The sequence below is a fragment of the Passer domesticus genome, chromosome 3 (assembly GCF_036417665.1).
Source record: "Passer domesticus isolate bPasDom1 chromosome 3, bPasDom1.hap1, whole genome shotgun sequence".
NCBI classification, from domain to species: domain Eukaryota; kingdom Metazoa; phylum Chordata; class Aves; order Passeriformes; family Passeridae; genus Passer; species Passer domesticus.
Window position 1 is genome coordinate 74166445 of NC_087476.1, and position 27799 is coordinate 74194243.

Below are 27799 nucleotides of genomic sequence, written 5' to 3' on the forward strand. Positions count from 1 at the left end.
GCAGAAAGCGAGAACGGGGCGGAGCCACGGGTTGCCTATGATGGAGAGCGCCCCCTGCAGGGAGGCTGAGCAGGGAACGGGCGTGGTGTGCGTGGAGGTGGAGGTGGAGGTGGAGGTGGAGGTGGAGGTGGAGGTGGTCCCTCCGCCTGCAGCGTCCCGATCTCAGAGACCATGGCCAAGGATTCGGGGAGGGAGTGCAGGAATAGAAGGAAAGCCTGGACGTCCCAAGGCTGGTGTAAGGCTACCCGGTTCCTGGGCTCAGGGGCACAAACCTCACATCGGCGCAGAGGATGAGGAGGAGAAGGACAGAGTTAAGAGCTCTGATATTGGCTACACGACTTCCCCCCTAAGCAGTTGGTGATGCGTGCTTTGGACTAAGACTGTAAGGGACACAAAGAAGATTAAGGGACAGAAACATCTGTTACACGGAGCGTGCTGGGGTAGTGTAGCCTGGAGGAAGGGAAGGCTGAGGTGGATCCAGACAGTATGTGCAAGTACCTGATGGGAGAGTATGAACACCATAGACTGTGCTCTGTGGTGCCCGGGGGCCAGGACAAGATATCTAAGGACAGTGTGAGGATATTGGCACAGGCTGTTCAGAGAGATGATGGAGTGTCCATCCTTGGAGCTACTCAAACCCCAATTAGACCCAGCCCTGGGCAAGCAGCTGTAGCTGACCTTGCTTTGATGCAGAGCTGGATGATTCACCACAGAGGCTGTTTAGTAACTGCAAACATGGCCAGCATTAGGGCTGGTCTTAGCACAAGGACAAAGCTTGTGGGTTCAGGTTGTGTGGGACTCCTGAGGAGCTGCCCTGAGCAGGAGCTATTCATCCAGGCTGTGGCTGGGGGTCTAACACTGAGGTTTCCAAGGTGAAAATGTGACATGCATTAGCAATATTACTTGGTACTCTACTGTATTGCACTGAAAGATTTATATGGTCTTGAAAGTCATTATACTATTTGGTTATAAAATATGTAAGTATGCCAGATGCAGACATGTCAGCTTCTTGGAAGTGGGAAATAGCACTATTTTTGCACTATAGTTGTTTGGGTTTCTTTTTTTAAAAACCTAAACCAACATGATAATTACAGAGGAATCCAATTCTGCAAAATAGCAGTGTTAAGTTACTCTCTGCTGAACATGGTAAATGTGCTCTTGTATGGACAGTACAAAATCCAAAGACACAGAGCAGTGAATCCCTCCATTGGCACTAAAGGGATAGTGTTCCTTTCCTAAGGAACCCAGATACAGCCCAGCTATCACAGACCAAACCAAACACCCTGTGCAGCTCTATCCACCATCTTCTGAGATCCTGCATCTTCAACAAGTTGCTACAATTTATAGCCTCTGTTTAAAAATTTAAAAAAAAAAAAAAGACCCATCTGGCTGGTTGCAGTTAGGTTTGACACATAAAAGTGTAACTCAGCAGTTCCTCCTTGCAACTAGTTCTGCTTTGATGGAAAAATGAGAACTGACAAATGAATACAAGGAAAAAAAACAGTTCAAAAGTGCTGTAATGGTGTGGATGTTACGAGATGTTGGCACTAAGTACGGCAGACAGGATTTTAATCAACATCAGCTATTTTGGGGAGGATGATTTAGTTGCTTGCAGGGTGTGACTCACATTTCTTGACAATAAGCTGTGATTTTATATGTAATTCTTATCCTGCAGCAGCAGTCAAGTCAGAACAATGTTATTTACCAGTGAAACTCAGCTTCATCCCAGAAGGATCACTTCTGAAGTGTAACAGTTAATCTCTCCCTTACTGTGGATTTTTCCCACTATTAATGAGATTAAGGATCTTGTTTCTGTAGGCTTTAACAGACAAGACTTAATTTATTAGCACCCTTTGAAGTAGTAACCTAAAACAGAGTATCCACTACTCCTGTCATTTCTGTATGCTCCTCTGAAGGTCAAATAGTACTGAAAATTGTCCCATCTATAGAAAAACAAATCTTAGTATGACGCGTGACTCTTCATAACAGCAGCAAATCTCCTTAGGGATCTTCCATCTGTTTCCAAAGCTTAGGAGAGGTTGCTTGATGAACAAAACTGCCTGTTGGTGAGACCTGGGAAAGAAACAACTATAAAATCCAGCTCTCTTCTAGCAATGCTGCCAGACTGTGTGGCAGCACACCCTTCTACACTGGTTCACTGCTTTGAAGAATCTTTTTCCCCCAGCTTTTACCAACTTGATCCCCTATTCCCCCTGCAAATGCAAGGCCCTGCCATATTACAGACCCTGCTGTGGAACTTCAAGGCCAGAAATTTCACGGAACTGTCTAAATCAACATTTAAGTCTATTAATTTTAGCATCAGTGAAATACCATACATGGATTATAAAATCTGTCAGTGTATTATAAATCTTAAGATACTATTAGGTAAGCATTCTCTTGAATACTTCTGATGCATTTCACTTTAACCCCAGCGGTGGAACCAACAAGACCTAAGAGGTCCCAGCTCCACAAACTTTTGATGAGTTGTCCATTCAAACATTCCTAAATGCAGAATGGGTCAAAAAGCATTTGGGGAAAAAGTCCAGGAGAGAAGGCCATTATCTCTCTTCTGCCAAACACAGAGAATTCTGCTGTACATCCCCACATTTTCTACTGCCTCTATGAGGTAGGTGACATTTTCCACACTCAGCAGATGGTAACTTGAGACTGCTGTACTGCACACAACCTGTAAACATTATTTGGTGAAGCTGTAAATATCTCATTGCACATTCTTTAGTAACTGTAGTTGAGTTCTGAGCACCTGTCAGTAACAATAAACTGAGATTCTCTGGGCAGGTGTATTGCACTGTGGTCTTATTAAGTTTACCTGCCATTACAACTGGGAAAGAAGTGAGCTAGCTCCAAAATTTTAGCCTGTGAGGCTTTGCCTTCTGGAACACACACAACCAGTAACTGACCCTGAGACAGCAGTATCATTTGACAAAACAGGAGGAAGAGCCAATTCTTTTCACATACATGAGTCACTGCATGTGTTTTAAGACTGTTATTACTGAAGCTCACTTTTTACCAGCACTATGTTTTGTGTTGTCTCATTGAATAAGGAGGTAAAGAACAGTCTTGTTTATTCTACTACTTATGTACTCATTGCTTGACATACAAACATTAATCTGTATGATCAAGTATATTGCTTATTATTTCAGGGAACAGGATGCATACTATGGACTTGGTCAACATCTTCATTTCACTGCCTTTTCTTCAAACACCAGCAAGACTGTAGTACAGACTACCTAAAGGAGTGGAACAACAGTGTATATGGAATGATAGGTGCAGAAGGCAGAATTTAACACAGATTTAAAATTATTTGTTTTGTAGAGAGCTGACTGCATAGGCAAATATAACTTCACACAGTTATCACTGTAAGGACCATCATCAGTAAAAACACCAAGAGCTGTGCTGCCAACCTGACATCTCATGTACCTCAAGAGAAGCAGATGCTGCACTGCCCAACAGCATCACACTAGTGTGCTCACTGAGCAAGCCCAAAACATTTTTCCCATTGGAAATTTTCGGGGTTCTGGGGTTGGGATGACCCCGAGATAGTAGAAAGTCTTTTTGCTCCCAGCGCCACAACCAAAGAAGTAGAGATTTGTCACTTCTGCTTTTCAAGGTTATTTTTCCTTATCTATAACATTCTTTCCCTGACCAGCTGAGATCGGTCCAGCAGGTTGGGTTGCGGCACCCTGTCTGCCCTTGGGGTGGTACTCTGTCTCACCCCTCCAAAATGTACAGTATATTCTAAGCATGTGGTCCTGCCCTGAACCATCATGTATCTGTAATCCCATTGGCCCAAGTGTTATTCCGCACCCACTTTAAATTCCCCTCTTAAGCTGTGCTAGCGAAATCAATGCTCTCTTAGCCTTTCTCCTCTCTTAGCCCATCTCCCCTCTTGCTCCCTCCCTCCCCTAGGCTCTCCCTCTCCCCCTCCCTCCCCCTTTCCCCTTCCCCCTCAGTAACCATGCTGCTCCCAGGGATGGGACCCCCAATAAACCCCCATCTAATCAGCACCCTCAGAAGGCGTGTGGAGTCTCCTTTCCTGCCTGCTGCTGCCAGCCAACTCACAGCTTAGGGTGCCCTCCAGGGACTCCCCGGGGTGCCCCCACCAATGAACTGCAACAGTGGTATTAACATTGTATACTAAGAACAAGGTGTACTTTATTTACAATAATTTTCCAATACCTATCACCTATGGTAGACAGTCTGTCTCTACTCTAAACCAGTCAAGAAGTGTCACCATCACAGCAGAAGATGGAGCACAAGAAGGAGAAGGACAGGACACGTCCAAATTCCTCCATCTTGCCTCCTGAACTCCCATTCTAAAACTCCAAAATCCTACTTTTTCACCCTGTGACAAATCAGCTATCATTCTACTCAAACTCTTGTGGCTTGTAAATCTTCATACAAAGAAGTATGTTTGTTCCATGGGCTAAAACCGAAGGCACAAATGTTTTTGACTCCGTGCCTAGGTCTCTGAGCCCCCTGCCAGGGTCTCGAGTCATCCAGGGCAGAGAGTGGAATATCCTGGGTTCCGACAGAAAATGCATCACTACTGCTGTACATCACACACAGTTCCTCTCATAATCCTTGGAATAGTTTGGTCTAGAAATAAAAGTTTCTATGACAAAGTTCACAGCTGCAATAACTACTGACTCAAATACACCACGTTTTGTTTGTACTGGCTCTTTTGTTTAGACTGAGGGACTCATACATAGAAGAGCAATGGATTGTTTCTATTTTCTTCTAGTCTAGACATTCTAGATTCAAAATTAAAAGTTGAGTTATTTTTTGATGTTATAGGAGGATCTCAATCCCATCTTCAGCAGATGGATACAGCTACAGCAGAAGGCATCTACAGCACTTGACTGGGGCTGGGCTCCCTCCCAAGCAGTGTTCGAACTGCTGACTCCCATTAACCACAGCAATCCCTGTGGAGACTGCATACACTATTTACTTCTCCAAAAGATGCCACGTTCTAGATTCCTCTTTGCTGTTACAAAAGCAACTTTGCACTTAAGGAAGATACAAATACAGTATGACTAGTCTATATAATCAACACCACTGGTCTTTACTACTTTGTAAACTGCTGATTAAGCTGTAAAAATCACTTCCTTCAAGTCAGCACTATAGGTATCAAATGAGTTAAGAACTTCTCCTCTCTGATTAGCGAAGATCAGCCTCTGTTGATTCTCCGTATCAAATTAATTTGAAGTTTTCATATCAGATACTTTGCTCAACAACACATTTGCTGTGACTTTGCTCATAAACACATTTTAAGAGGACAGGCAAGTCAAAATATATTAAAAGTCCCTCTGGTTTATGATAATGTTGTTAGGAATGCAGAATTAAATAAGAATACAAAAAACATTGAATGCAAAGTTAAATACAATACAAACTTTATTAAAAATAGGTTGCAAGTGAAATACAGTAGAAATGGGAAACTACAGCAGTTTTGATGGTTTTTTTTTTCAAATAATGCACAGACAAATATGAAAAGCACTTTTACACATATTCACACTTGACCCGAATGCCCAATAGCGGCCAAATCCACTCAGCTGAAGGTTATAGGTTATTTTTTTGCTAAGCCTTTTTCAGAGTCTAGCAGCAACAGTAATTCAGCCACAGCGTAAGTTTTTTCCTCTCACTGTAAGGCTGCTAGTGTTCTCAAGATAAATTGGGAGAGGCTTGCTTTTGCTGATGAACAGACAAAGCAAGCATGCAGATCCTTCATTAACACTTTCAACCAGTTTAATCTTCTACTTCATATTTAACAGGTGAAACGGTAAAAGCACACTTTCAAATAAGAAACCTGAAATACGTAAAAAATATTTACACTCCAATTTTCATTAACTTGCATTTATTTATCATACAGCTCTTATTAAAAGTGATTTCTTTCCTAAGGCAGTGAAAATCTACCCCTTTGTATTTGGAAGTGTGCACAAATCCCTAAATATATATTTATAAGAGAACAATATGATACAGGAAAAAAAATCATCTAAAGCCAGTAAAGGGCTCTGTCAAATAGAAAATTTGTTTGGAATCACAATATATATTGTCTTAACATCACACAATGAGAAAGACTCTGATGAGGTCCTTATTCCCAACATCATCAGCCACATAGGCATAGCTGAGGAAATAGTGGGAGGAAAAAGATTAACAATTAAAAATTAAATAAGGCTATAACAGTGTGAAAAAATAGCTTGAACTGCCAAAAAGGCTTTCAGTACAACCATAATAGGATGTCAGTAAAGCCAGCTAGACGGAATGGGAGCTCACTAGCACTGCTTCCTCAGCATGAGCAGGGATGGTTCCTTGCTAGTACACCAGCCGTGTTAATGACCTTATGAATGTTCCCACTTCCAGACTGCAGTACTGTATTTGATGCTTTATACTTCAGTCTTCTTCTCTAATATGCCAATTGATATCTCCATAGAAAAAAAATATATTGCTGAACTGATAATAACAGACTTATCAATACTGTTCCAGGCCTAATTGCCCAATAACTTCTAATCTGAGTTTCTCAGAAAACATACCCATGTGTTCTGCTTACCTTCTAACTGTAATCCTTGCCTTTAAGACATTACTAATATTTTGGTCCTAGCTGATGGAGGGCCACTAAGTGTAGCCTACTATCTATTGCTTATGTAATTTTTAATGAAACAGTTATCCAAAGGTTGTTATCTTCACATTTTTTTAAAGTCTGAAGCACATATAGTGGGGATACAACAACGCAGACTTTTCCATAACTACAGATAAAATCTTAGGCATCCATTTTAGACCCAACAAATACATAGGAATAGAGATATTCTTATTCCAAGATTCTATCTAGAGAATGTGTGTTATGCCAGTACTAAGTAATGGTAAGATCTGTATTGATATGCTTATCCTTCTATGAACACCATACAGTATGTCACACTTGCATATGAAACCTTATTTAAGGTGGCCCAGACATTGGCTTCTTGTCGAACAACCTAAAATACCAATTTCTAGTGCCAGTTTACTTTAGGCAGTTCAAGCTATTCTCACTTTCTCTGCTCAGCAGCTAAAACAAAAGTGTGTCTGTAAAACACCAGGAAACAACTTATCTTTGACAAGTGCTACTTGGTCTGGTGCAAAAGAACTTTACCCCCAAAACAGAAAAAAAGTTACCTTCACGTGATTCATATCTTTAAAAATTTACAGTGCTTTCACTGTATAAACCACAAGTTTCTGGCAAAGTAATCAGAGTTTTCTTGCTATTGCAACATCTCTAAGTCTTAATTAACAGTCTTAGTAGATATAAAGGAATCAAAGTCACTCCTTTCAGAAAACATTCATTTTCTGTCCATACTTAGTAGTGTGCTCCCAATCTCAATCCCTCAATTTGGAGATCATCCATTACATCTGATAAGGTGCTTTCATCTTATTTTGTGTTCAACTCATTTTCCAGTTCCATTAGTTTCCTAGAAGCTTTTACTTTATTGGATACATCCTGACCCTGTGAAAAAAGTCGCTGGCGTTCCCTGAACGTCAGGTTTTCTGGTGCTCCGGGTAAATCTGCATCTTGACTGGAAAGGAAACAAAAATATTTTTTACAATTCTCACCTACAAGGTCCTTAAACATAATCATTCTTCATGACATGTAATGACAGCTGCTTTGACTACAGCAAAGCAGTCTTCATTCTGTGTTCTGAAAGGTTTTGTTCCTCACACATACACACAACTCTGACATTGTGCTATCACTTAAGAGAAATTAATGACTTGACCATTTACTGCATGGAAATGGAAATGCTTGCCAATTTCCAATATGAATGGCAGGTTATAAACTAAGGCTCTGCTTGTGTTAGCACAGCATTACTGCTCTCACTAAACTAGCAAGCTTTTCTGTGGTGGCACATTTCTAAGAAAAAGCACTGGAAGACAAACCTTTTCTTGTCCCATCATCAGTATGCTACATGGTAAAGCGTGTATGAGCTTAGATCTTTTACGCTTATTACAGGTTTTCTAAGAATGCCACTGGAGAGGTACTGTTCAGATTTATAAATACACCTAAACAAGCTGAAGTTGCTCATTTACAGTGATAATTTTGTTTACTTAATTGTATTGCCAAAACTTGTTGCTGTTCAGTAGTGCTTCAGATCATCTAAGGACTTGTGGAGAGAACTTAGTTGTGTTTTATAGTAACCCATAACAGAGCCAACAGCAGAACTCTGGAGTAGCCCCCAGAGACAGAACGATGACAACAAGAAATACTGCAAAAGCTAGCCAAGTTAGTTGTATAAAAGTTAATGGACTCCTGTATATCACCTTTTAGATCTTTTGTCTCTTGGATCCCGATAAACTTCCCCAGCAGCTGCTCCAGTAGATCCAGTGTATGAATTTATTCCTTATGCAAAAAAAAAAAAAAAAGAAGTAAGTTTAAGGACAGCAGCTACAACACAGAAGTTTTATACTGTATTCCTTCAAAAAGGTGCAGTGCTTCTTTCAAGAAACAATCTCAAATGAGAATCATAATCAATCAGAGGTCATCTGACCTCTAGAATATTTAATTCCAGTACTATTAAATTCAAACCTTCTTAAAAAGGCTTATTTTTTAAATTCCTAATTTTGAGTCAAACCCCATTCTGTTTAGATTATCCAGCACATGCCAAATCATGGTCTTTATCTTATTATGCCTTATTGTTACACAGATACAAGAAGCAGTTCAAGGAGTAACACAGTGCAACACTCTCATTATCCTGTGACAAACTTCACAGGAAGTAAGTTAGCTGTAGCTCCTCTCTTTCTGAGGCTAAAAGTAAGCAAAGATTAGTAGATACCATCTTTGCAATTCAGCAGAATCAAAATTTCAGTCTCTGTTAAGTCTGATACACAAACTGTACCACTCAGAAAATAGCCCCTTCCTCCCGCTCCTGAATTTAAATTTCAAGTCTTGCAGCACTGCACCTTTAAGCTGATGTAACACACAGGTTTTACACAGGATATTAATTCCTTGTAAAGGCCACAAGACAAAACCTTTTATTTCCAATTAGAAGTTTAAAAATTTAATTTGTATTTAAGACCATATTATCTTAATAACTATCAGGAAAATAGTAAAAAAAAGTGTAGCACACTACTCAGATTTGTCTTCAGACAGTTCGAGTCTCAGTATTGTACATGTTATGTCTTGTGAACCTTCTTTGGTACAAAAGGAGATGTTTGCTTCTTCCACTGGTACATCTAACTTCTCAGAAATGTTTAGTAATTCTGAGTGAGGCTAGAACACATAAGCCAATTTAGCTAACGTGCTGTAGGCCAAATTTTTTCCACCAAAAATTTGCAGCAAACCACATCATACTAGGTATGCCAGGCATATAAAGATTTTTTTCCTATCAGTTGTGAGTCTTACATTCCTGTAAGTACTGCCTCCCCCACTTTGAAAAGCTTGTGTCTGGATCCACAAGCTGTGGGTCGTGGTTTCATTTGCATTTGGATAGTGGTTTTCATTTGGGTGTTGACTTTTTTCTTGGTGAGCTGACAGACCAAATGGTCTTTAAAGACCCAGTGGAAGAAAGCACAAGAGCAAAATTTGCAGAAGCATGATTTACTAGAGTTAACACTCAGAACAGGAAAGAGCTGTAAAGGATAGGAATGTAACAGAGTCAGCAAGATGGGAGATGGTCAAACTGCACAGTGAATTCTGCATTTTGTGCAAACAGCTTTGTACATTACGCAGGCAGTCTTCATAGAAGCTTGAGCAATCAAGTGAAGTTAACCTGTTCTCAAGGCTATTTTAAAAATTATGAAATAAGAGTATTCAGAATTAGTTGTATGGTTTATGAATTAGGCTATTAAAGGCGAAGCATCATACTACAATATTCCTTAATTGTTACCAAAACCCTAACCAAATCTTTGTATATTGTCCTTTCAATTTTTTTCCAGGACAAACAAATGTGCACAAACAATATCACTGAATATTTCACTTTCCTGAGATTCATTTTTCAATTAATATTAACAGAACAGGATTAGAAATGCAATTATATACTAAATGGCATTCTGAGTTGTGGATGATGGGAGGCAGGGAGAGTGGTGGTGACAACTAGTGACTAATGGCTCTAGGGTTGCCTAATTCATTACATACACAGCCTTTAAAGTGCCAAATAGGGAAGGGAAGCAATCGCTTTTGCAAGCCTACGTGCTGTGATGGAAGGCACATTTTACTTTTTATTACAGTCAGTTTCAAAGAAGAATTCCTAGAAAAAGAAAGTCCTTTGAAAGAAAAGAAATTAAGTACAGACATACAGTACCAATGTTTCATGTCAAAAGCATGCCATTTCAGAATTTTCTTAATTCTTTGTAATACCTTGTGTTCAAAAGCTAAAGTCCTTCTGGTACAAAATTGGCTGTAGGTTTATCAGTGATTTCATGTGCACTGTAGTAGGTATTATGGTAGTACACAGCAGGTAGAGTCCAGAATTATACTCCAGTCTAATGAAAACACATGGAAAAGCTAAAACCTTCCCTCACCTTCCTTTAAGATTCAGAGCCTATTACAGAGCCAGGCAGGAGTGACAGTGGGTTTACAGAAGAGAGGCTATTACCACAGAGACTACTACATCCTGATATCTCACAGGCAACACCAGTGTAAATTACCAGGCTTCCCCCACCTTTACAGGAGAATCACAGTGGATACTTTTTTTATGCAACTTGGGTGTTGTGCTGATCACAAACAGTGGAACTACTGACCATCCAACACCAGTGGGACAGTAATTATAACTGAGCTAAACTGTCCCTTCAGCAATATTAAAAACTACACAATACTGTGCAGAGCTTCTCTTCAGCACAGGAAGCAGTTCAACAGTAACAGAAGCTAATCTGTCCTGCAAAAGAAAGGATGTTAATTTTCCTTGCTGGAAAATTATGACTTGAGCCTCAATTGAACAGGATGTGGACAAGCAGTTCAGTGGCCTTATATATATCTGGAATTAGATTCTCATGCTATTGCAGCTGGATTAGAAGTGCTTCTAATAGATGGAACCTATTTGGAAGCTCATATCCTCCCTATGCCCAGGGCACAACGCTGAATAAAGCAAGTGAGCGATTTTCCTAATTTGTTAGGCGGTCAAAAAAGTGATGAGGGTTATAACATACTATAGGATTCCACCTGTGCCACTAAGACTTGAATCCAGCAAAGAAGTTGACCATTCAGCTAGAAGCCAGCATAAACACCTTCCCTTGGGATATCAGGTGACTTGCTACCTTGTTCATTTTAGAAGGATGAATTGATTGCATAGAGTTGGTTGTCAGGCACTTGTTAATCTCCAGTGTAAGTAAAAAGAATAAACTAGGACAATGTCCTGGCCACCATCTTCAAAAGAACATAGAAGAAAACAAATGCAGAAGTACCAGCAGATGCTGCTGTTTAAAGACAAAGTATTATATCAAGAAAGTGCAATCTTATCAGAGTGAGACCTACTGAAAGTGTCAAGTACACAAGATTTCTCCTCCACAGCAGCAGTTTAAAAAAAAAAATCCCCAGACTTTGGACTGAATTAGCTTTGAATTCAAGAGTATAGTTCAAGTAGTTCTCTGCAGGTAAAATACAGTGCTAAAGTTACTGGCAGCTAGAACTCTAACTGAAATTAAACTTCATTATGGTTGGCTTGGAGTTATACAACAACAAGATGAGGAGTCAAAGAAACACAGAGGTGTAGAAAGGAAGGGAAGGAGTAAAGCAAACAGTACTAAGATGAAGTTTACATTTTTTTGTCTCTCTGCAAGGAAACTGCACTGTACAAACCAGAAATTTAGGAATGGCGCCTAATACGTGAAATTAACTGCAAGACCTGTACTTCTCTTGGTGCTTGTGTATTTATATCTACAAATGTAATTTTTAAAGCCATTTGCACACACTATTAAAAGAGAGAGAACCCTGGTACCAATAACAAAGCAGAAGATAAGTTCTGTCCATCAGGAGAGGTTTCCTGTGTTCAAGAAAGGTGCACTTCCAGATGCCCTGAGTAAACAGTAGTCAGTCATACAAAACAAATCACTTAGAGATACAGAGTGAAAGCCAAAACCAACAGTACTTCAAACTGATTGAGTTAAAATAATTTCTGATTCATACATGAAAGATGGAATTTTTGCTTTTGAAAAGTTTGGGTAAAGAGCAAGAAAATTTGAGAGATCAAAATAATTAAAAATTGAAGAATTCATATTAATATCAGGATTTAAGTTAGATCACCAGAGTGAAAATAGTGATTAATGAAGGGGGAAAATCACAAAATAAGTGATTCAGTCTAGAGCCCTGGAGTTGAAAATATGAGGACAGTTTTGTAGACATGACTTATTTCATTGTTTCTACCTTTAGAGCTGCTGGCATGGATGAAACTTGGTTTGTTTGATGGGAGCGGGGGCTGGCTTTTTTTGACAGTAGTACTGTTGGCATTGACGGGAGATGACTGGAATGAGTTGGAAAGAAAGATGCCATCTGAAACTGGGCGAGGCTGGCGGGAGGGCTGCTGTGGCTTAAGGGTGGCAGGAGGAAAGTCACCATAAGATTTTCTTGTGCTGGAGTACTTATCCTGACCTGCTAGATTGGAATCCTCCTCCTCATCATCATCATCATCATTGTATGCAACAAACTTGGCAGTATAAATCGTGTCAGGGGAGAGGACCTGTGTTTTGAGGTAAGAGGTGTTTCGCTGAGGTGGGGGAGGAGGAGCGTTAGATGAAGGGGTTGGGGATGGGAGTTCATATTCCCGTGGAAGTGGAGGTCTGTACAGACCAGGCTCGTCAGGTTCCAGCAATCTTCGTTCAGCTTCATCATGCTGCCTGCGCCTTTCAGCCTCTAAGCGACTGTAATACTCCTCTTCCTGGCGCCTCTGAAAGCCCAGAGGAAACAGAAACACAGTGGTCAGACATTTTAATCCATGAGATTTAAGCTTTTCATCACTAAGCTACAATCATCTTCTGTCAATCTTTTTTGTCTCCTTTTCTGGCAATAAGCAGGGCATCTATATTGGACTTGTACAAAGAATATTTACTACTAAGAGTGAATGGTGTTTGTGGGTGCACTGGTGATTGGCCAGTGGTCAAACCGTCATATTTGCAAAAAACCAGCAGCCATCCAGTAACACCCTGTGTCACTAAAGCAACTGCCTGTGTAAACTAAGGGCATTCAAACATTTATTATTCAAACTGTAACTACAGTTAATACGGTGCCAATTTACTAAAGCTGTAGAGAATCTGTGGGAGAGGAATACAACTAAAATTAACTACAACCTTAAAAAGGAACTTTGTTATTTTTCATGCTTATACAATGTAAATGAGTCAACAGAGCCTTGGAATAGATGACTTCTAACAAAGTTTCTAGTATAAACATCAGGAAAACTACTTTCACATGAAAAAAATTATTACAAATAAATTTTCCAAAACAGGCATCAAACAAATACTGTTAAAAGGCATTTAAACCAGAAACTATGCTAATGATATTTATATGAGGTTGCTGTCTTCTATGTATTCTTCCTCTTTACAAGACTGTTCTGTTTTTAAACTAAATAACATTTAATTCTGTTCAGCTGTTGTCTCAGACACATTGTAAATTAATATAAGGGTTTATTCAGTAATTTGATACTAAATGAGGTGTATTTGGGAACTATATGTACATTACAAAACCCTTTGGGTATAAGTTTAGTGTAATTTCTGCTAGGAATATATGACATTTGAAATAACCATCATTTCTGGTTTTAATCCACATGTTTTAAAAAAATCCACCTTAAATGCTTATCTGTCCAACACTGAGTCAGTTATCCTGAAAAAATAATAAATAGATCTGATCTTGTTCATCTGTAGCAAAGATGTGAAACTCGTACTACTCTCTAAAACTACTCTACCATTTTACTGATAGTACTGAGTTCAGAATTGGTAGAAGTATCTCAGTCAACATCTGTCAGTGAAAACTCTTTCAAGTGTGATCCAAATGTCATTTGGCTGCATCATTGTCAGAAGTTAAGAAAGCCATAGTTGTTTTCTCTTGGTTGCATTTTTAAGGTCCCTAGAGTCTATTTTTAAAAAATTTCCTCACTGCAGATACACCTTCCTCACTTCTCTCTTATTACCACCTCTTCCACTCATCAAACCATACTGTTTATGGGCAACAATTTAACAAAGCTTGAAAAATAAATGAACATAGTTAAAGTATTTAAAGTTTGGGGGCTTTTAAAATGTATTTGCTCAATCTTCCAAGATGAACAACTTTAAAAGCTAGCCTTCTCTCTGAAGTCAGTGTTCCTAAAAGGCGAACTGAACAAAAGTAACTGCTTTCTCAAAGAACAAAAGGGTCTTAAGAAACATGCTGAGTCAAATAAGTTGCTTTGTCTTCTAGTTTTATCAGTAAAGCTTGTCATATTAATGTATAATGTTTCAATGGAACCTACAATTCTGAATTTTTATAATTTGACTGCACACTTATCTGCTGAAATTATTTACTTGCTTTCTAGAAACCACTTTCCTCCTACATTCCAAACAAAAAACCAATATGGAATATTCATCACGGCTCCATCATATCTCATACTTCTCTCTGTATCTATATTAAAAAATATTAGAGAATATCTAAGTGCCATCTACTGGGACACAGGAAAACCCAACAGCACTAACTGAGCCATGATAATAAAAAAGGTATGCAATTTATGATGGGAACTGAAGGGAAACAGGAATACCTAATTTCTTCCATAATTTTCAGAAAGGCCCTGAAGGTAAGAGCCTTGCCACTGCCAAAAACCTTCAGGCACTAAGCCCGCAGTACTACTTCAGCAATACCAGTCAACTCCAGCCAGCAGGAATGGGCTGTTTAATTCCTTTGTGGTTTGGATAGAACAAACTGAAGCCTTGGGCCATGACCCTTATCACCACTGTGTTTAAACCCTGCTGACCCAACACTGAGCTGGTACTGGCCAGGCTGAAGGGGAAAGGCCTGCAAGAACCCCTGTGGCACTCAGAAAACCACAACCTTTTCTTCAGCCTCTCTCCTGGTCCGCTCCTCCTCTTGCTGTCTGCGCTCTTCTTCCTGCCTGGCCCTGTCCTCTGCTTCTCGTTTCCGCATTTCTTCCAATTGTTGCTGCCGTCTGCGTTCTTCATCCTGTAACTAACAGAGACACAATTTTAACTGGTCACTCACATGGGCAAGATGGGTCAAAAATGTACCAAAAAATGTAACTAAATACTGGCATCTAAAAATAACTCATTCAGCAGAAAATGCCATGCTACAGATTCATTAATACAATTTCCAGTCATTACGAGCATGCTTTGTTATACTGGCTTGCCTAAAATTGCTAAGGGGAAAAAAACCCAAAATACAGGCGCACAGAACTACATACATAAAAGCACAAATTACACAGGGAGACATTTTTAGCAGTCATGTATGAACTCCCAGTAGAAGACTGAGGTGTCTCATGTCCCAAAGAGCTTCAATAACCATAGTCTCATAGGTACAGTAAAATGAAATTAAATACTTGGAACCAACAGCCCACATCTCCAGCAGTCAATTTTTTTTTTTTTTTTTAATTCTGGATTAGAATTTAAGCACTGGAAAATCATTACTCAGTCAAAGGGTCAATCCATTTAAAGTAAAAGGCTCATTCAGCAAGTCTACAAATAGTCTTGGGAAATAAAATCTCCCACTGTATCTGCAGCACATGGGTTTTGGAAAAACAGAGAGTAAAGGAAAGAAAACTTTTGACTACTGGGATGAAACAGCTCACAAGAACAACTCATGTCCAACAGACAATACTGGTTTATAAACGTGTATGATGCTGCACAGACAGAAAAACTGAGCACAATCCAAACTTTGCATTTTTTTTAAAGCTAACAGTATATAAGCCCTTGATGGACAAGAATATTCACTGGCCCAAAAACAAGTAGAAAATAACTGGACTACATGCTGTGTTATTTCTTACTGTTGCATATGTTTTAAAGTAATTTTTTTTCCTCCACACTTTTTTTTAAATCCTTATTACTATAAATCAACAAATGATTTGATCTTGCTATAAACTGCATGTAACAGGGATACTTTTCTACTCCTGGATTTTATTTTACAATCCAAATTCACTTACAGAAAAAGACCCTTAAGACACAAAACAGTACAAGAGAGAAAGAGAAATTAAATATTAATAGACTTTGTAAGGACAACCTTCATGCAAGTATCTTCCTCGCCAATTCATTAATAAAAAAGTATAAACAGTTCGGCTAATTTTCTTACAATTATTTCCCCCCATTGTTCATTTTTGAGTATGAAAGCTAAAGAACAAAATTAATTTGGTGAATATATTTTAGAGGATGCTACGTCCAAGTAAATTCCCCTTATTTAGGGCTAAAACTTTGTCATTCCTAACTGAAAAAACGAAGATCAAGCTCAGTTTGCACTGCAGAGCAGGGAACAGAGTAGTTAACCAACTCCCTGCTTGGATTAAGACTTCTTGTCTTAGTTATTAGAAAGACATTATTTTAGCAAAGGACATAATATTGCTGTCAAAAGGAAAGATAGCTTGTAATTCACAAGTGTTTATACAAGAGAAGTAATTTCCTCTTAATAATAAAAAAGAAGAAGAAAAAAAACCAGGCAAGCAAAAACTGCATGGTGAGAAAATACAGGAAAATTCCTGTCCCAGGTGCATTACAGAAACACCCTGAACATGGCAGTTACTGCTCCCAGGTTATGGCACGGATGCCTTATTGCTTAGCAGCAAATATTCCTATTCAAAAGCACTTAAATGGGAAAGAATTTCCAACTAAATAATAGAGAAAGTAGGACTAGTTTATCTAATTGTCTTCTGACCATAACTAAAGAAAGAAGAAGGCAGAAGTGACCAAGCTGCCCACCTGGGAACTGTTGTTATCATCTAAATCGTAAGAATTGTGAAGACAACTGTATCCAGGTCACAAGCTACTCTAAACATAATACTTATAGGAAAATGGCTAAAAATTGTATGGAAGGCAGAAGTGAGAATACAGCAACTATTAAGAGATGACATTTCATTTCTTGATGATTACTAACTAGTTTCTACTTTGGAGCATTCCCAGACCAAGGCAGGGAGCAGTAGGTTGATGAGGTATGCCAGAGCACTTGCAGGTGTTTGTAACTCTGTGTGTACAACAGTATCCAGTTCTAACTTCACCCCAAATTTTCAAGATGCAAAGGATAATCAGCTTTGCATCCCACTTCTAGTGAGAGGGCTGTAGGATTCCCAGGTTGCATATTTTGATTGGTTGCTTCTCTATCCCAATCAGTTTTACTTTTGTTTACAAGTCATGTTTTCACCAGATTTACTGTATTTCCACTATCTCCTCCAAAGCCACGTGTTTATATTTTAAGAGGAAAGAGCAACTAATTTGTACAGCCACAGTGATGGAGAAGAGCATTCTCTCAGCTGTAACCAAGCAAAGCATCTGAGCACAAAGCACCAATTCTTTTCCCCTGCTTTGACCCAGCTCTACTGCAAAGTGCCAACCGTTTGCTCAGTCACACAACTTTGTCTCCTTATTGCCAACATACACTCACAGTGCTACTTCTACACCTAGAAGGGCAGAGAAGTCCACCTTTCCTCCAAGCTATTGCTCCTGGTAAAGGGGTCAGTGGGCTGATCCTATCAGGAGTGTTAAGATATTCACAGGACTAGCAGGCCATTCTCAAATCCAGGACATCTCAAATTTCAGAAAATGTTCATTTCTCCAACCACTGCTTATAACACTCTAAAAGATATTCCAGGAGAACTTTAAATTTATACCTATTTATTTAATGACAGCTAAAAAGCTGTGTCAGATCTCATAGGGCCTGGGGAATTTAAAAAACAAACACTATCTAAGCTGACAATTCTTGTATTAACCGTTCATCACCTTCCTTCAGTCTTGTAATTAGCAGAACAGCTATCAACAATGCTCACCCCCCTAGACATACAAAAAAAGCATAAAACATGACAACGTTTCGTTGTTGTTGGTTTTGGGGTTTTTTTAGAAACAAAGTAGGAATTACTTGGGTATATGAAGTAGCATTGTTTAGATGCATTTATGTCTCGAAAGTCACGTGAATAGGATAAAAATAACGAAATTATGAATAATCGCTGGGTGTAGTGTTCAACTATTTTAGAAGTATCTTGCTGCTGCCTTTTTTTAAAGCTAAATTTATGAACATCATAAATCATCAACTGATTCAGGCCACGCATCCATCTAGGCCAGTACTCTGCTGTCTCTGACCATGGCAAGAAGAGCTGCACATGAGCCTGCCCTTTTATGCTAGCATTCCCCCAGCACTTAGCACATAGTTAAAGATGTCAGCTGGTACAGTCTTGTCTAATCCTCTGAGCAGCTGTTTGCCAGCGTGGTATCTATGCATCTGTCTAATCCATTTTTCAAGCTGGTGATACTGTCTGCCTTCACCAACCTCCTGTTGCTGAAAGATCCAGATGTTTGCTGTCTGCTTGGAAAAGCACTTTATCTATCTAGCCACAGCTCCAGGAATCAAGGTTTGAGCAAAAAAATACAGGTAATAATTAGAAAATATTGATAAGATTCAAAGTCTGAAGGATCCATGACTTCTGGCTTGCCCTTAAATTCAAAAAGGTGAAATGCTTCACCTGTTCCACTGCTGTAAACTGTTTAACACTCACGAAACACACAGATAACAAAACTGAGCACCTTAGATTTTATAGGTTACCGGAAGTATGCATTTTAAAAGGTGATTTTCTTTTTCATAAGGCAGTGCTGAATATCCAAACCCATCATTTGAACCGACCCATTGACAGTTTTTCCAAGCAGCACAAATGACATTTTACTAACATCCCCTTTCTTTTAAAACTGGTAGACTAATTACACAGAAATTGACTTTGAAGGGGATGTATTTCTGCTCTGGAAGACTACAAAACTCCTTCTCCATGTCCAATAAGTGTAATAAAATACAAAATTAGCTGGAGTCATAGCAATTACTGCTCCAGTTTGAAAGCCGGTCATGTTTTAGATGCAAGAGAATAGTATTAACCAATTGAAACTGAAATGATATTGTAACTTAATGATTGCATGCTTATGCAACCAACTTGGAAATATCAGTTTGGAAGTGATTTCTGAGTTTACAATACATTTTTGTGTTGATGTCAAAACCAGACATCTGTAACACCTGCAAACAACAGGGTGTCCACATGTCCTGAAGAAGTATGCTGTATTACTAGGCTCTCAGTGCAATTTCCCTTCAAACTGTAAAGAAAGTGTTCTTAGAGCTCTTCTAAAACCTGCATGGGTGCGAAAGGGAAAGGAAGCAATCTTACTTCACAGCCTGTTCATTCAAAGTTATTAGTAAGATTTTGTAAACAAAATTGCACAAATCAGCAGATACAGTTTTATGTTAGACCACTGCTGCAACAAATCAAGTCTGCAAGCAGAACACAACATCTAAGAGGAAGGAAACACAGGGAAAGGAATCACCATATCTGAAAACACTCAAATGCATGCTGGCAGTAACTTACTGCTTACAGTATTCATAATGATCTCTGAACCCCCAAAGAAGCCAAATTATCATCCAAAGCACATAGGGCTGTTAATAATAATAAGGAACTGAAATGGGAAAGAGATATTGAAGAGAAAGAAACAAACATACCAAATCTAGAACAGAGATTGCTGGCACAGCAGTCTGCTGCAGGTAGTAAGAAAAGGGAAAAAAAGAAAGATGCACACTGTAAATAAAGACAGGTTAGATATGTGATACTTCAAAAGCATTTTCTTTTATTTGTTTAGTTGGCTGCTTTAGAATGAGGAACTGAATGGACATAAATGTGAAATACAGAAATTAAAACAAATAATCCAAAATGTTTATCAGTATTGACTCATCATGGATCTACCTCAGTAGATCCACAAAGATGCTACTTAACTGCATCTCTAAAAGCAAAACGTAATCAAAATTAAAATGTTAATTCAGTTCAAGACAACTGTTATTTTTTCATTTCAAAATGTTCCAAAAAGCTGTAAGAACTTAATGCACAGTGTTTTAAAGCCAGCACTTGCAGAGAAGACTAATATTGTTATGCAATACAACTGGCTTTTTTTTTTAATTAACATGTCGGTTTCTTAGCCTTGCCACAGCAAAATTTTTAAGACACTGTTTGTTAAAATGGCAGTTCCACATGAATTTTTATGCCCACGTAACTGTCTATGTGCCACAAATGTCCTGTTAGCAATGCTGGACTTTAGGGAAACTTGTTTGTCGAATACATACTTAGTTTTTTCTTTCTTCAGTTTCCAAGTTTGAGGTGTCTATTGTTTTGCACAGCAATAAAGTTAGGCATAAGGGAAAAAAAAAGGAAAGCAATGCAGACTGCAGCGAACATGAGAAGAGTAAGTTTAGGAAATGAAGCTGCCAAAACAATTGTGAACTCAAATCCTACTCAAGCCACTAGCTATTTCTGTATGTCAAAACAAGCATGTCCAAACATTTCTCAGGAATTAAACACTGCTTATCACAGAATTAAGTCAACTTTTCAAGACAAACACACAGAAGACACTGAACATATTACAGAGCTAGCTTTTAAGCCTGGAAAAGCGTAGCTATTGGTACGTAATTTTGGAATCCATGCAGTTATTCAGGAAAGAACAAATTTTCCTATAGACACTTTTTCTCAGTAACAGCAGATTTAGCAGAGTCTTGGGAGACAACAGCTACCAGCAACAGTTGTTAAAAATTTCACCATACTATCGAGTTGTATTATCTTATTACATGTATTATGAGCTTTCACAGAACTGAAGCTAAGGTAAGCAAACCTCAGATGCTGATTAATCTGGACACCATGAAAAATCCAGGCCTGTAGGAGTCAGAGCTCTAGACAGGGGGTACACCACCCAAAACCACACAGCTCAAGCAATGGTCCCTCCACTGCTGAGGTCAGCACTGAGGGGTGGTAAAGGTAGAGGTAGCAGCTGTATCAGACCAGCAAGTTGGAATGTCTGTTTAGCTCACTACTCCCTGGAAACCATATGCATTCAGTGTCTGTGTTCATGACCCAAAACTATAAATAAAAACTTTTAGAGGTAAATACACTGGGGAGGGGAGGGAGAAATTACACTATTTTTATTCCCGATTCTCCTACAAACTTACGTAATTTCAAATGTTTTTGCTTACCTTTCTGCAAGCAAATTTCTGCTATATTTTACCTTCTAACCATACTCTAGGTACATGGCAAAAAACCTTTATCCAAAGGGAACTTCTCTCTCCCCAAAACCAGAAAAGTAAATCCAATTGCTAAATTGTATTCTATAAAAGGTAGCTTTGTACTTTTGCAATACATTACTTAACTGATGAAACCACTCTAAGTTATTAATTTTAAAATCAAGCCATTTACGAAAGTGTCATCCTCTTTTACTCTCTAATAACATCAAAATACTCAAAGCATGAAAATCCATCAGGCTCGAAATTTACAGTATTTTTTTCTAGAAAGGATTTTACCCTTGCTCTTCTTTCTGCCTCCAGTCGCTGCATGATGAGCATAGTATCCACCTCATCATCCTCCTCTTCATCATCATCTTCATCTTTTTGCTTTGATTCTTGCAGTCGCTTTTGGAACTGCCACTCAAGCATGAGTTTGCGGAGGCGGTCATTTTCTTCCGCTGTTCGATCAGGTTTGTTCTGAAGTTCCTGAATCTCTTTACTCAGCATGTCCACGATGTGCATCTGTTGCTGCTTCTCCAGCTTCTCCTTCGCATCCCGTTTCCACGGATCTGGAGAGAGGCTATCACCAGAGGATAGTTCTTCCTTGCTGATAGTAATGTACTGCAGATCTCTCCGCTCAATAGTCCGCGGCTGCTGTTGGGGCTGCAGCTCTCGAATAACTGTTTCTTGAGACCTCTGCAAAGTTGAGGGCTTTTCTGATTTCACTTGTTGAAGGGAGACGGGAGGAGCCACAGGCTGAGCAGAAATTAGTGGCTGAGAACGCATTTGGCCCAGTTTTCTCTCCTGCTCACGACGTTTCCTTTCTCGTTCTTCTTCCAAACGTGCCTTTTCCTTTTCATACCACCTCTGATGTTCTTCTCTTTTTTTACGCTCAGCAGCAGCTACCTGGGAGGATGCTTGTGCTCCTATCTGATTTGGAGGAGGAGGTGGAGGCAAAGGCAAATCCATTTGTAGTTCATCAAATTCAGCAGCATAATGCACTGGAGGAGGTGGTGGCGGAGGGGGAAGATCTGTTCTGATAGGCTGGGAAATGGCCACTGGAGTTGGCTGGCTAGTGGCTGGAGTTTTCCAACGGCCAGGCCCACTTTTAGTTAAACAAGAACCAGGCGACACTGGTTTGGAGGAATGGTTCAGGTGTTCCTGGCTAGATGTGCTAGAATCCACAGATGAATTCATCCACTGATCGCTGTCTGACTTCCGATCAATGTATTCAACATCCTTCCGTATAACAACTTCCAAACGATTCCTCTCTGGCTGGAAAACTTTGTCTCTCAGCTCTTCCTGGGAACGAGCTACACGCTGAAAAATATTAAACAAGGCATGTGTATCACAGTCCATCCACATTAAAACATATTTGAAAATGGCTTACAAAACACGTTCTTATTACGAAGGTAATTACTTTTACTGAATTTCACCATTTCCATACCCAGTAGGTTTCCCAAAACCAACAATAAAATATTCTTCTCTGTCTTCTTAACTCATTCAAGCGATGGAAGACTTAGCAAGCTCCTGGGAACTGCCTGGTAACTGGACTGGGAGGAATGATGAATTTAAGCTGGAGTGTAAGCAGAAAACTTCCCCAGCTTGCAGTTTCTCAGGACTATCCCTGACACCCCCTCCCCCACGTGTGAATACAAAAGTCCTGGTAGCTCTCAGCAGTGGCTCAGTCATACCAGCTCTGCCATTCAGACTTCAACTGGTTTCACTGAAGATCTTTCCTATTGGGAAAGCAAACACAAAGGCTGCAGAGAGAGAAAGAGAGCAAGAGAGAGCGAGAGAGAGAAGAGCGCCTCTGTCTACCCTCCATTAACAGGAGAGATGCCCTGCAGGAAGCTCCCATTACTAACACAATTCAGGGTACAGAATCCAGGCAGACAGTCTAGTTCTACCTGTTCCTGGAACATGAGTATAATGAACTGAGATTTTTGTCACTTTAGTGCAACACCAAGTCTTTTTCTGTAGAACCTCTGGGTACCATTGCGCTGAACAACCACCTGAAAAGGAACACTGGACACTGGAACACTGGACCATAAACCAGGATTATTAAATCTGTTAATGATTTTCTTGAAGCAAGTATTCATACTTTGAATGTTAGGAACTGCTAAGTACTGAACACACAATGCACCAATTATCAACAATTGAGAGAAGACTAACAAAGCAAACTCCTTTTATTTTCCTCCGTCAATGACCTTAACCATGACCTCTAAATAATAACTTCTTTGAGAGGAACAAGTGTATTTTTTATGCTCTATTAGTCCAACAGAGCTGAACACAGTTATTTGTGGTAGACTTGCTGTAAAGATGCACCTAGCCAAAGTTTGCTAATGCCTTCAGAATAGAAAGCAGACATTTAGCAGCTTTTTTTACAAGGCCAGTTCTCTCTGCAAAGATTAAAGTGTATTTTTTTTATTTTTGTAAAAGTTTTTCTTCTGTTTTCTTCTAATTTTCAACTTTAAAGAACTATTGTCTGTCAGGGAAAAACTATTAACACTTTCAGTGCTAGTAAGGAGTTAAACATTCTATTGTGCTTTAGCAAAATCCTTTTCTGCCCTGCCTTCAGCCTTAAGGCTGTATCTCAAATTCATTGTCTGTCAACGACTTTAATAGATGGGCTTCATCTTTACCAATTTAACTACCTCATCTAAGCTACTCACTTAAGCTTGTTTTAAGTAGGGGAGAGATTCATATCCAGGCAACAATTATCAGAGAATTCAGTTAAGACAAATGGGTGGGAACCTTTCTCTGGAGACACCTGCCTCCCCTTCTGCCATCACTGACAGAAAGCACGTAGATGTTAACTATGCAGCTAAGATTAAGTGAGATGAAATCATGAAATGTGGAAGAGTTAAGCATGGAAATTCAGTTAAATATTTCTGTATCTTTTGCCAAAGTCTTTCAACTTGCAGCATTCCCTTTCAAAATACCGTCCTACTTTGAGCAAAGCATCTATTTTTTTTATAGCCCAAATAACAAGAACTTAATTTCTATAATACTAAAAAACCACCAAAATAAAAGTGACTTTTTTACTGAATTCACTTGCCCATACATGTGTAAGCAACCTATAAACAATTATTTCTTTGCTTACTTATACAGAATTTCAAGATAATTTACACAACACCTTTTCAAAAGTAAAAGATAAGCCTGGTGTAAACCTGTGCTCTTATCACTAATTAAGAAACAGCACCAAAAAAAGAAAGAAAGGAAAAAAAAAAGTGCTCTATATTGTTAAGTCTGGTGGATTAGAGAAAGAAGATCATCCAGTAACTAGATTTAGTAGATCTAGGTTTAATTTCCTGTATGGATTTGAGTGAAGTTCTCACTAACAGGAGCAGAACAACACTGTGTTTGAATTTCTAAAAGTACAATGGGTGTAAATTTATTCCATGTCAAGATGCATCCACACTTTGATAATAGATACTATTTGAAATTTTACTTTTCTTTTTTTAACTAGAAGCAGGGAATGTGCTTCAATGAACACCTTGGATAGATCTCAAAGAACTGTTTTATTTCAATTTTAATACTTTATCGCTTAAACAACACACCCTTCAGGCAAACATTTTTCCACATAAACTTTCTTGGAAGAATGGAGATTTAGTTTGCTTTTCAGAAAGCCACAAAACATTTTACAAGATGAACCCTACTACCACTTACACCCCATTGTCTCTAACAGGAAGATTAAAATATCCCAGATAACTGGTCTGCAGGTAACAAATTCTGTGAAAGGAAGTGGGGGGGGGGAAGACAAAATGAGAAAAAAAAACCCCAAACCATAGGGGTCCTGAACCCAAGCCCATCTTGGCAAAAGTAGAGTTGTTCCTATCTTATGGTATAGTTATAGAGAATTCCTATTCTGACAGAAGTCTCCAGCAGTCCAGGAATGGAAAGCGAGCAGTTTCTTTCTGTTTTGTTTCCTCATACTGAAAAAAAATACTTCTCACCTGCATGGTAGTATTGATAGAATGATTACTTTCTGCCTGAAGCTGTGGTTTTTCATCATAATTTGGCCACTGACTCTGAGCTGGACCCATTCGATCCTGTGACTTTGAAGCTGGGAATGTGAAATATTCTCTAGTATAGGTCTGTGTTGGGATGGGATAAGCTTCAGGTCGTGGTGGCAGAACCTGCTCCTGAACAAGGGAGAAAAAAATAAGGTAGGATTCTCTAATCACATAGATCTGTATGGAAGATTGTTCTAAACATGCATTTTCCAATTATTTTATTTTGGCTCCTACGAGCATTACTCATCTGGGACAGGAGATGAAGAGGTTGCCTAGTATCAAATATAACTGTGAGACTATGACTCATGTTTTTATGGTCTCAAAGCGAGTATGCAGCATTGTACAAACCTAAGAAATCACGAGGACAATCATGAAGAAAATTTAATGAAATTATTGAAAGCTTTCTAAACCTTTCATTAGCTGTAATAAGAAAAACCCCACCCAGTCACAAGCACCAGCACTATGGTCAAATAGTTCAGTAAGACACTGGTTTGACTCAAGCACCTTGACACTACTAATAGATAAAGTTTAATAGCCAGCATTTTGCTTGCCATTTCTGACCTCTGTACAAAGATTTCCAGTAGAGACTGAGGTTATTTTGGTGGTAGTTCCAGATGCATAAGCATTCTTTCCCCCAGGGCTTGGAGGTTGATCTGTTGGAAAGTTAAAGGAAGCATTTATATGACTTTTAATAATAATTTACAGACCTTAATAAAGACTTAATAAAGTAACAGTACTCATAAAGTAACTACTATTTTTTCTCTGAGTAGTTCTAGCAAGAAGCTTGCTCCAAATGTTACCACTACACTGGTATTTTAAACGCAATCCATTTTTAAAAACAGTCACCCCCTTTTGAATACAACAGCCTCTGAAACTACTGAAGGAGGAATCTATTCCCAGAAGAAGGATAACCTTTCTTACTTGCTACATTGGGACTGGAACGATGATCAGCCCTGTTCTTCATCAATCTGTCATCCCCTGGCAGCTTCTTTGGTTCACTGTACTCTGTCCACGGCAGCTGAGGACTCTCAGGTGATCCATTTTGTGTGGAATTGTTATACAGCTCAAAACCTTCACTCTTTGGTCGAGGTTTACCTGTGCCATGGTGGTCAGAAACTGTAACAGTTGGATATGTAGTTTCTCCTTTTCACTTAACTACTGCCTAGCATACTTTTTTTGAAACCAGAGCTACCTTGAGCTTGTATTTAAAATGTAAGTTCCCAGTAAAGCAAATGCTACATTTAAAAATCTTTCTTTCTTCAATTATGCAATCCCAATCTTCTATCAAATATACAGAATTCCCTCATCTGTATTCTTCAAAAGAACTTCTGACAAGGTACCACACAACTGGTAAAACTAAATATGTTATACTGAAAGGTCTCTGGATGACTGAGACATATGGCATCTGGGATGGTGTTGTTAACTGTGATAAAAAGGATTTGTTCTTTTAACCCATTCTTTCCTATATTGGTACTACCCTGTATGCAGAAAATGTCTTCATTAACAAAATTATTTCCTTTACAATAGTATTTTTAATTGGACTTCAATGTGTCTTTTGTTAGTAGCCTGAAGTAGGATGATAAAATAGAACATTGGAGAACCAACCAACCATCTTATGATCAGACACTGAAACTTAACAAGATAAGTTTCAACATTTCTAGTTTAAAAAAGAAAAAAAAATTGAAATTCAATGGCAAAATACATTCCAGGATTTCTGTTTACATTTATTTCTCTCCTGCTAGTTACACTGCACTCTGTGGTTACAAGGAAGACTTTCTGAGAGGAGAGAAGCTCTTATAAAAGGGACAGAAAATGCCATTAAGTTTAATGCCCTTTATATTAATTATATTCCATTTGTTAAAACAAAAAATAATTCAAATCAGATTTGTGTTTAAATGCATAATTAATTTTGAAAGGTACATGTGCAAAGGATTTATTAATTACTAGACTAGGAAAATTTCAAGCAGTATTTAAAACCAGATGAATTTCTGACAAGGAAAAAAATTTCCTTTTTTCTGTGCAATTACATTTCTTTTTTGATTTAGTGTTATAGTAATACTTGGTAAGATACTGTAAATTTTTGTATTTTCTGCATTCTTATGAATGCAGGAGGCAGACTTAAAAAGCTGTTATATTAACATCAATATTAGTATCTTTACCTCGTTGCATCATTGGGGATGGCTGATTAAGCAGGGTTGCCAGACCATGGTAAATTGCACCTTGTTTTGCTACTTCTAGTGTTACTACCGAACCTGTCCTAGTCATAAGTTCTGCTGCCCTACAAAAAAAGGTAGAGCAAATAAAACAAAATTCAGTTAGGCACTGTTTACTTAGTTACCCTTATGATCAGTAATCTGTTGCCTGACAAAGCACTCTTTTTCAGATTAATACTTAAAATCACTTTGAAAAAAATTACAAGATAATGACAAGAAGACAGGCTTATGCACACAGACAATACAATACCTATGAGCAAGTACAATATTTAGTCCCAGTTTCTGCTTCAAAGGTCAGAAGCCAAAGTATTTAAAATTAGAGTTAAATAAAGATTGTTCAAAACCAAAATCCAAATTTATAACACCATCTCGTCTATATAGATAACCCATATCACATGAAAAGAAGAGAA

General features: G+C 38.7%; 1 protein-coding gene and 1 long non-coding RNA gene across 27 annotated transcripts in view; one reads left to right on the forward strand and one right to left on the reverse strand.

Annotated features, from left to right (window-relative positions):
- Window positions 1-64: 64 nt before the first annotated feature.
- LOC135296969 (uncharacterized) lies at window positions 65-7488 on the forward strand. Its single transcript, XR_010358968.1, has 2 exons — window positions 65-2626; window positions 3162-7488. It is a non-coding gene; the product is annotated as an uncharacterized LOC135296969 (long non-coding RNA).
- The window catches only part of AFDN (afadin, adherens junction formation factor), a 116072-nt gene continuing 93667 nt past the window's right edge, over window positions 5395-27799 (reverse strand). For 10 of the 26 annotated variants that reach the window (XM_064414000.1, XM_064413999.1, XM_064413994.1 and 7 more), the window contains 10 exons: window positions 27336-27454; window positions 26098-26271; window positions 25738-25829; window positions 25117-25305; window positions 21455-22477; window positions 19616-19651; window positions 14984-15118; window positions 12338-12857; window positions 8302-8380; window positions 5395-7562 (listed from right to left, as the gene is read on the reverse strand). In XM_064414000.1, the coding sequence (XP_064270070.1) occupies window positions 7418-7562; window positions 8302-8380; window positions 12338-12857; window positions 14984-15118; window positions 19616-19651; window positions 21455-22477; window positions 25117-25305; window positions 25738-25829; window positions 26098-26271; window positions 27336-27454 (2512 nt within the window). In that variant the 3' untranslated portion in view covers window positions 5395-7417. The remainder of the gene's footprint in view (window positions 7563-8301; window positions 8381-12337; window positions 12858-14983; window positions 15119-19615; window positions 19652-21454; window positions 22478-25116; window positions 25306-25737; window positions 25830-26097; window positions 26272-27335; window positions 27455-27799) is intronic. The other 16 variants (XM_064414011.1, XM_064414008.1, XM_064414006.1 and 13 more) reach the window with 8 other exon arrangements.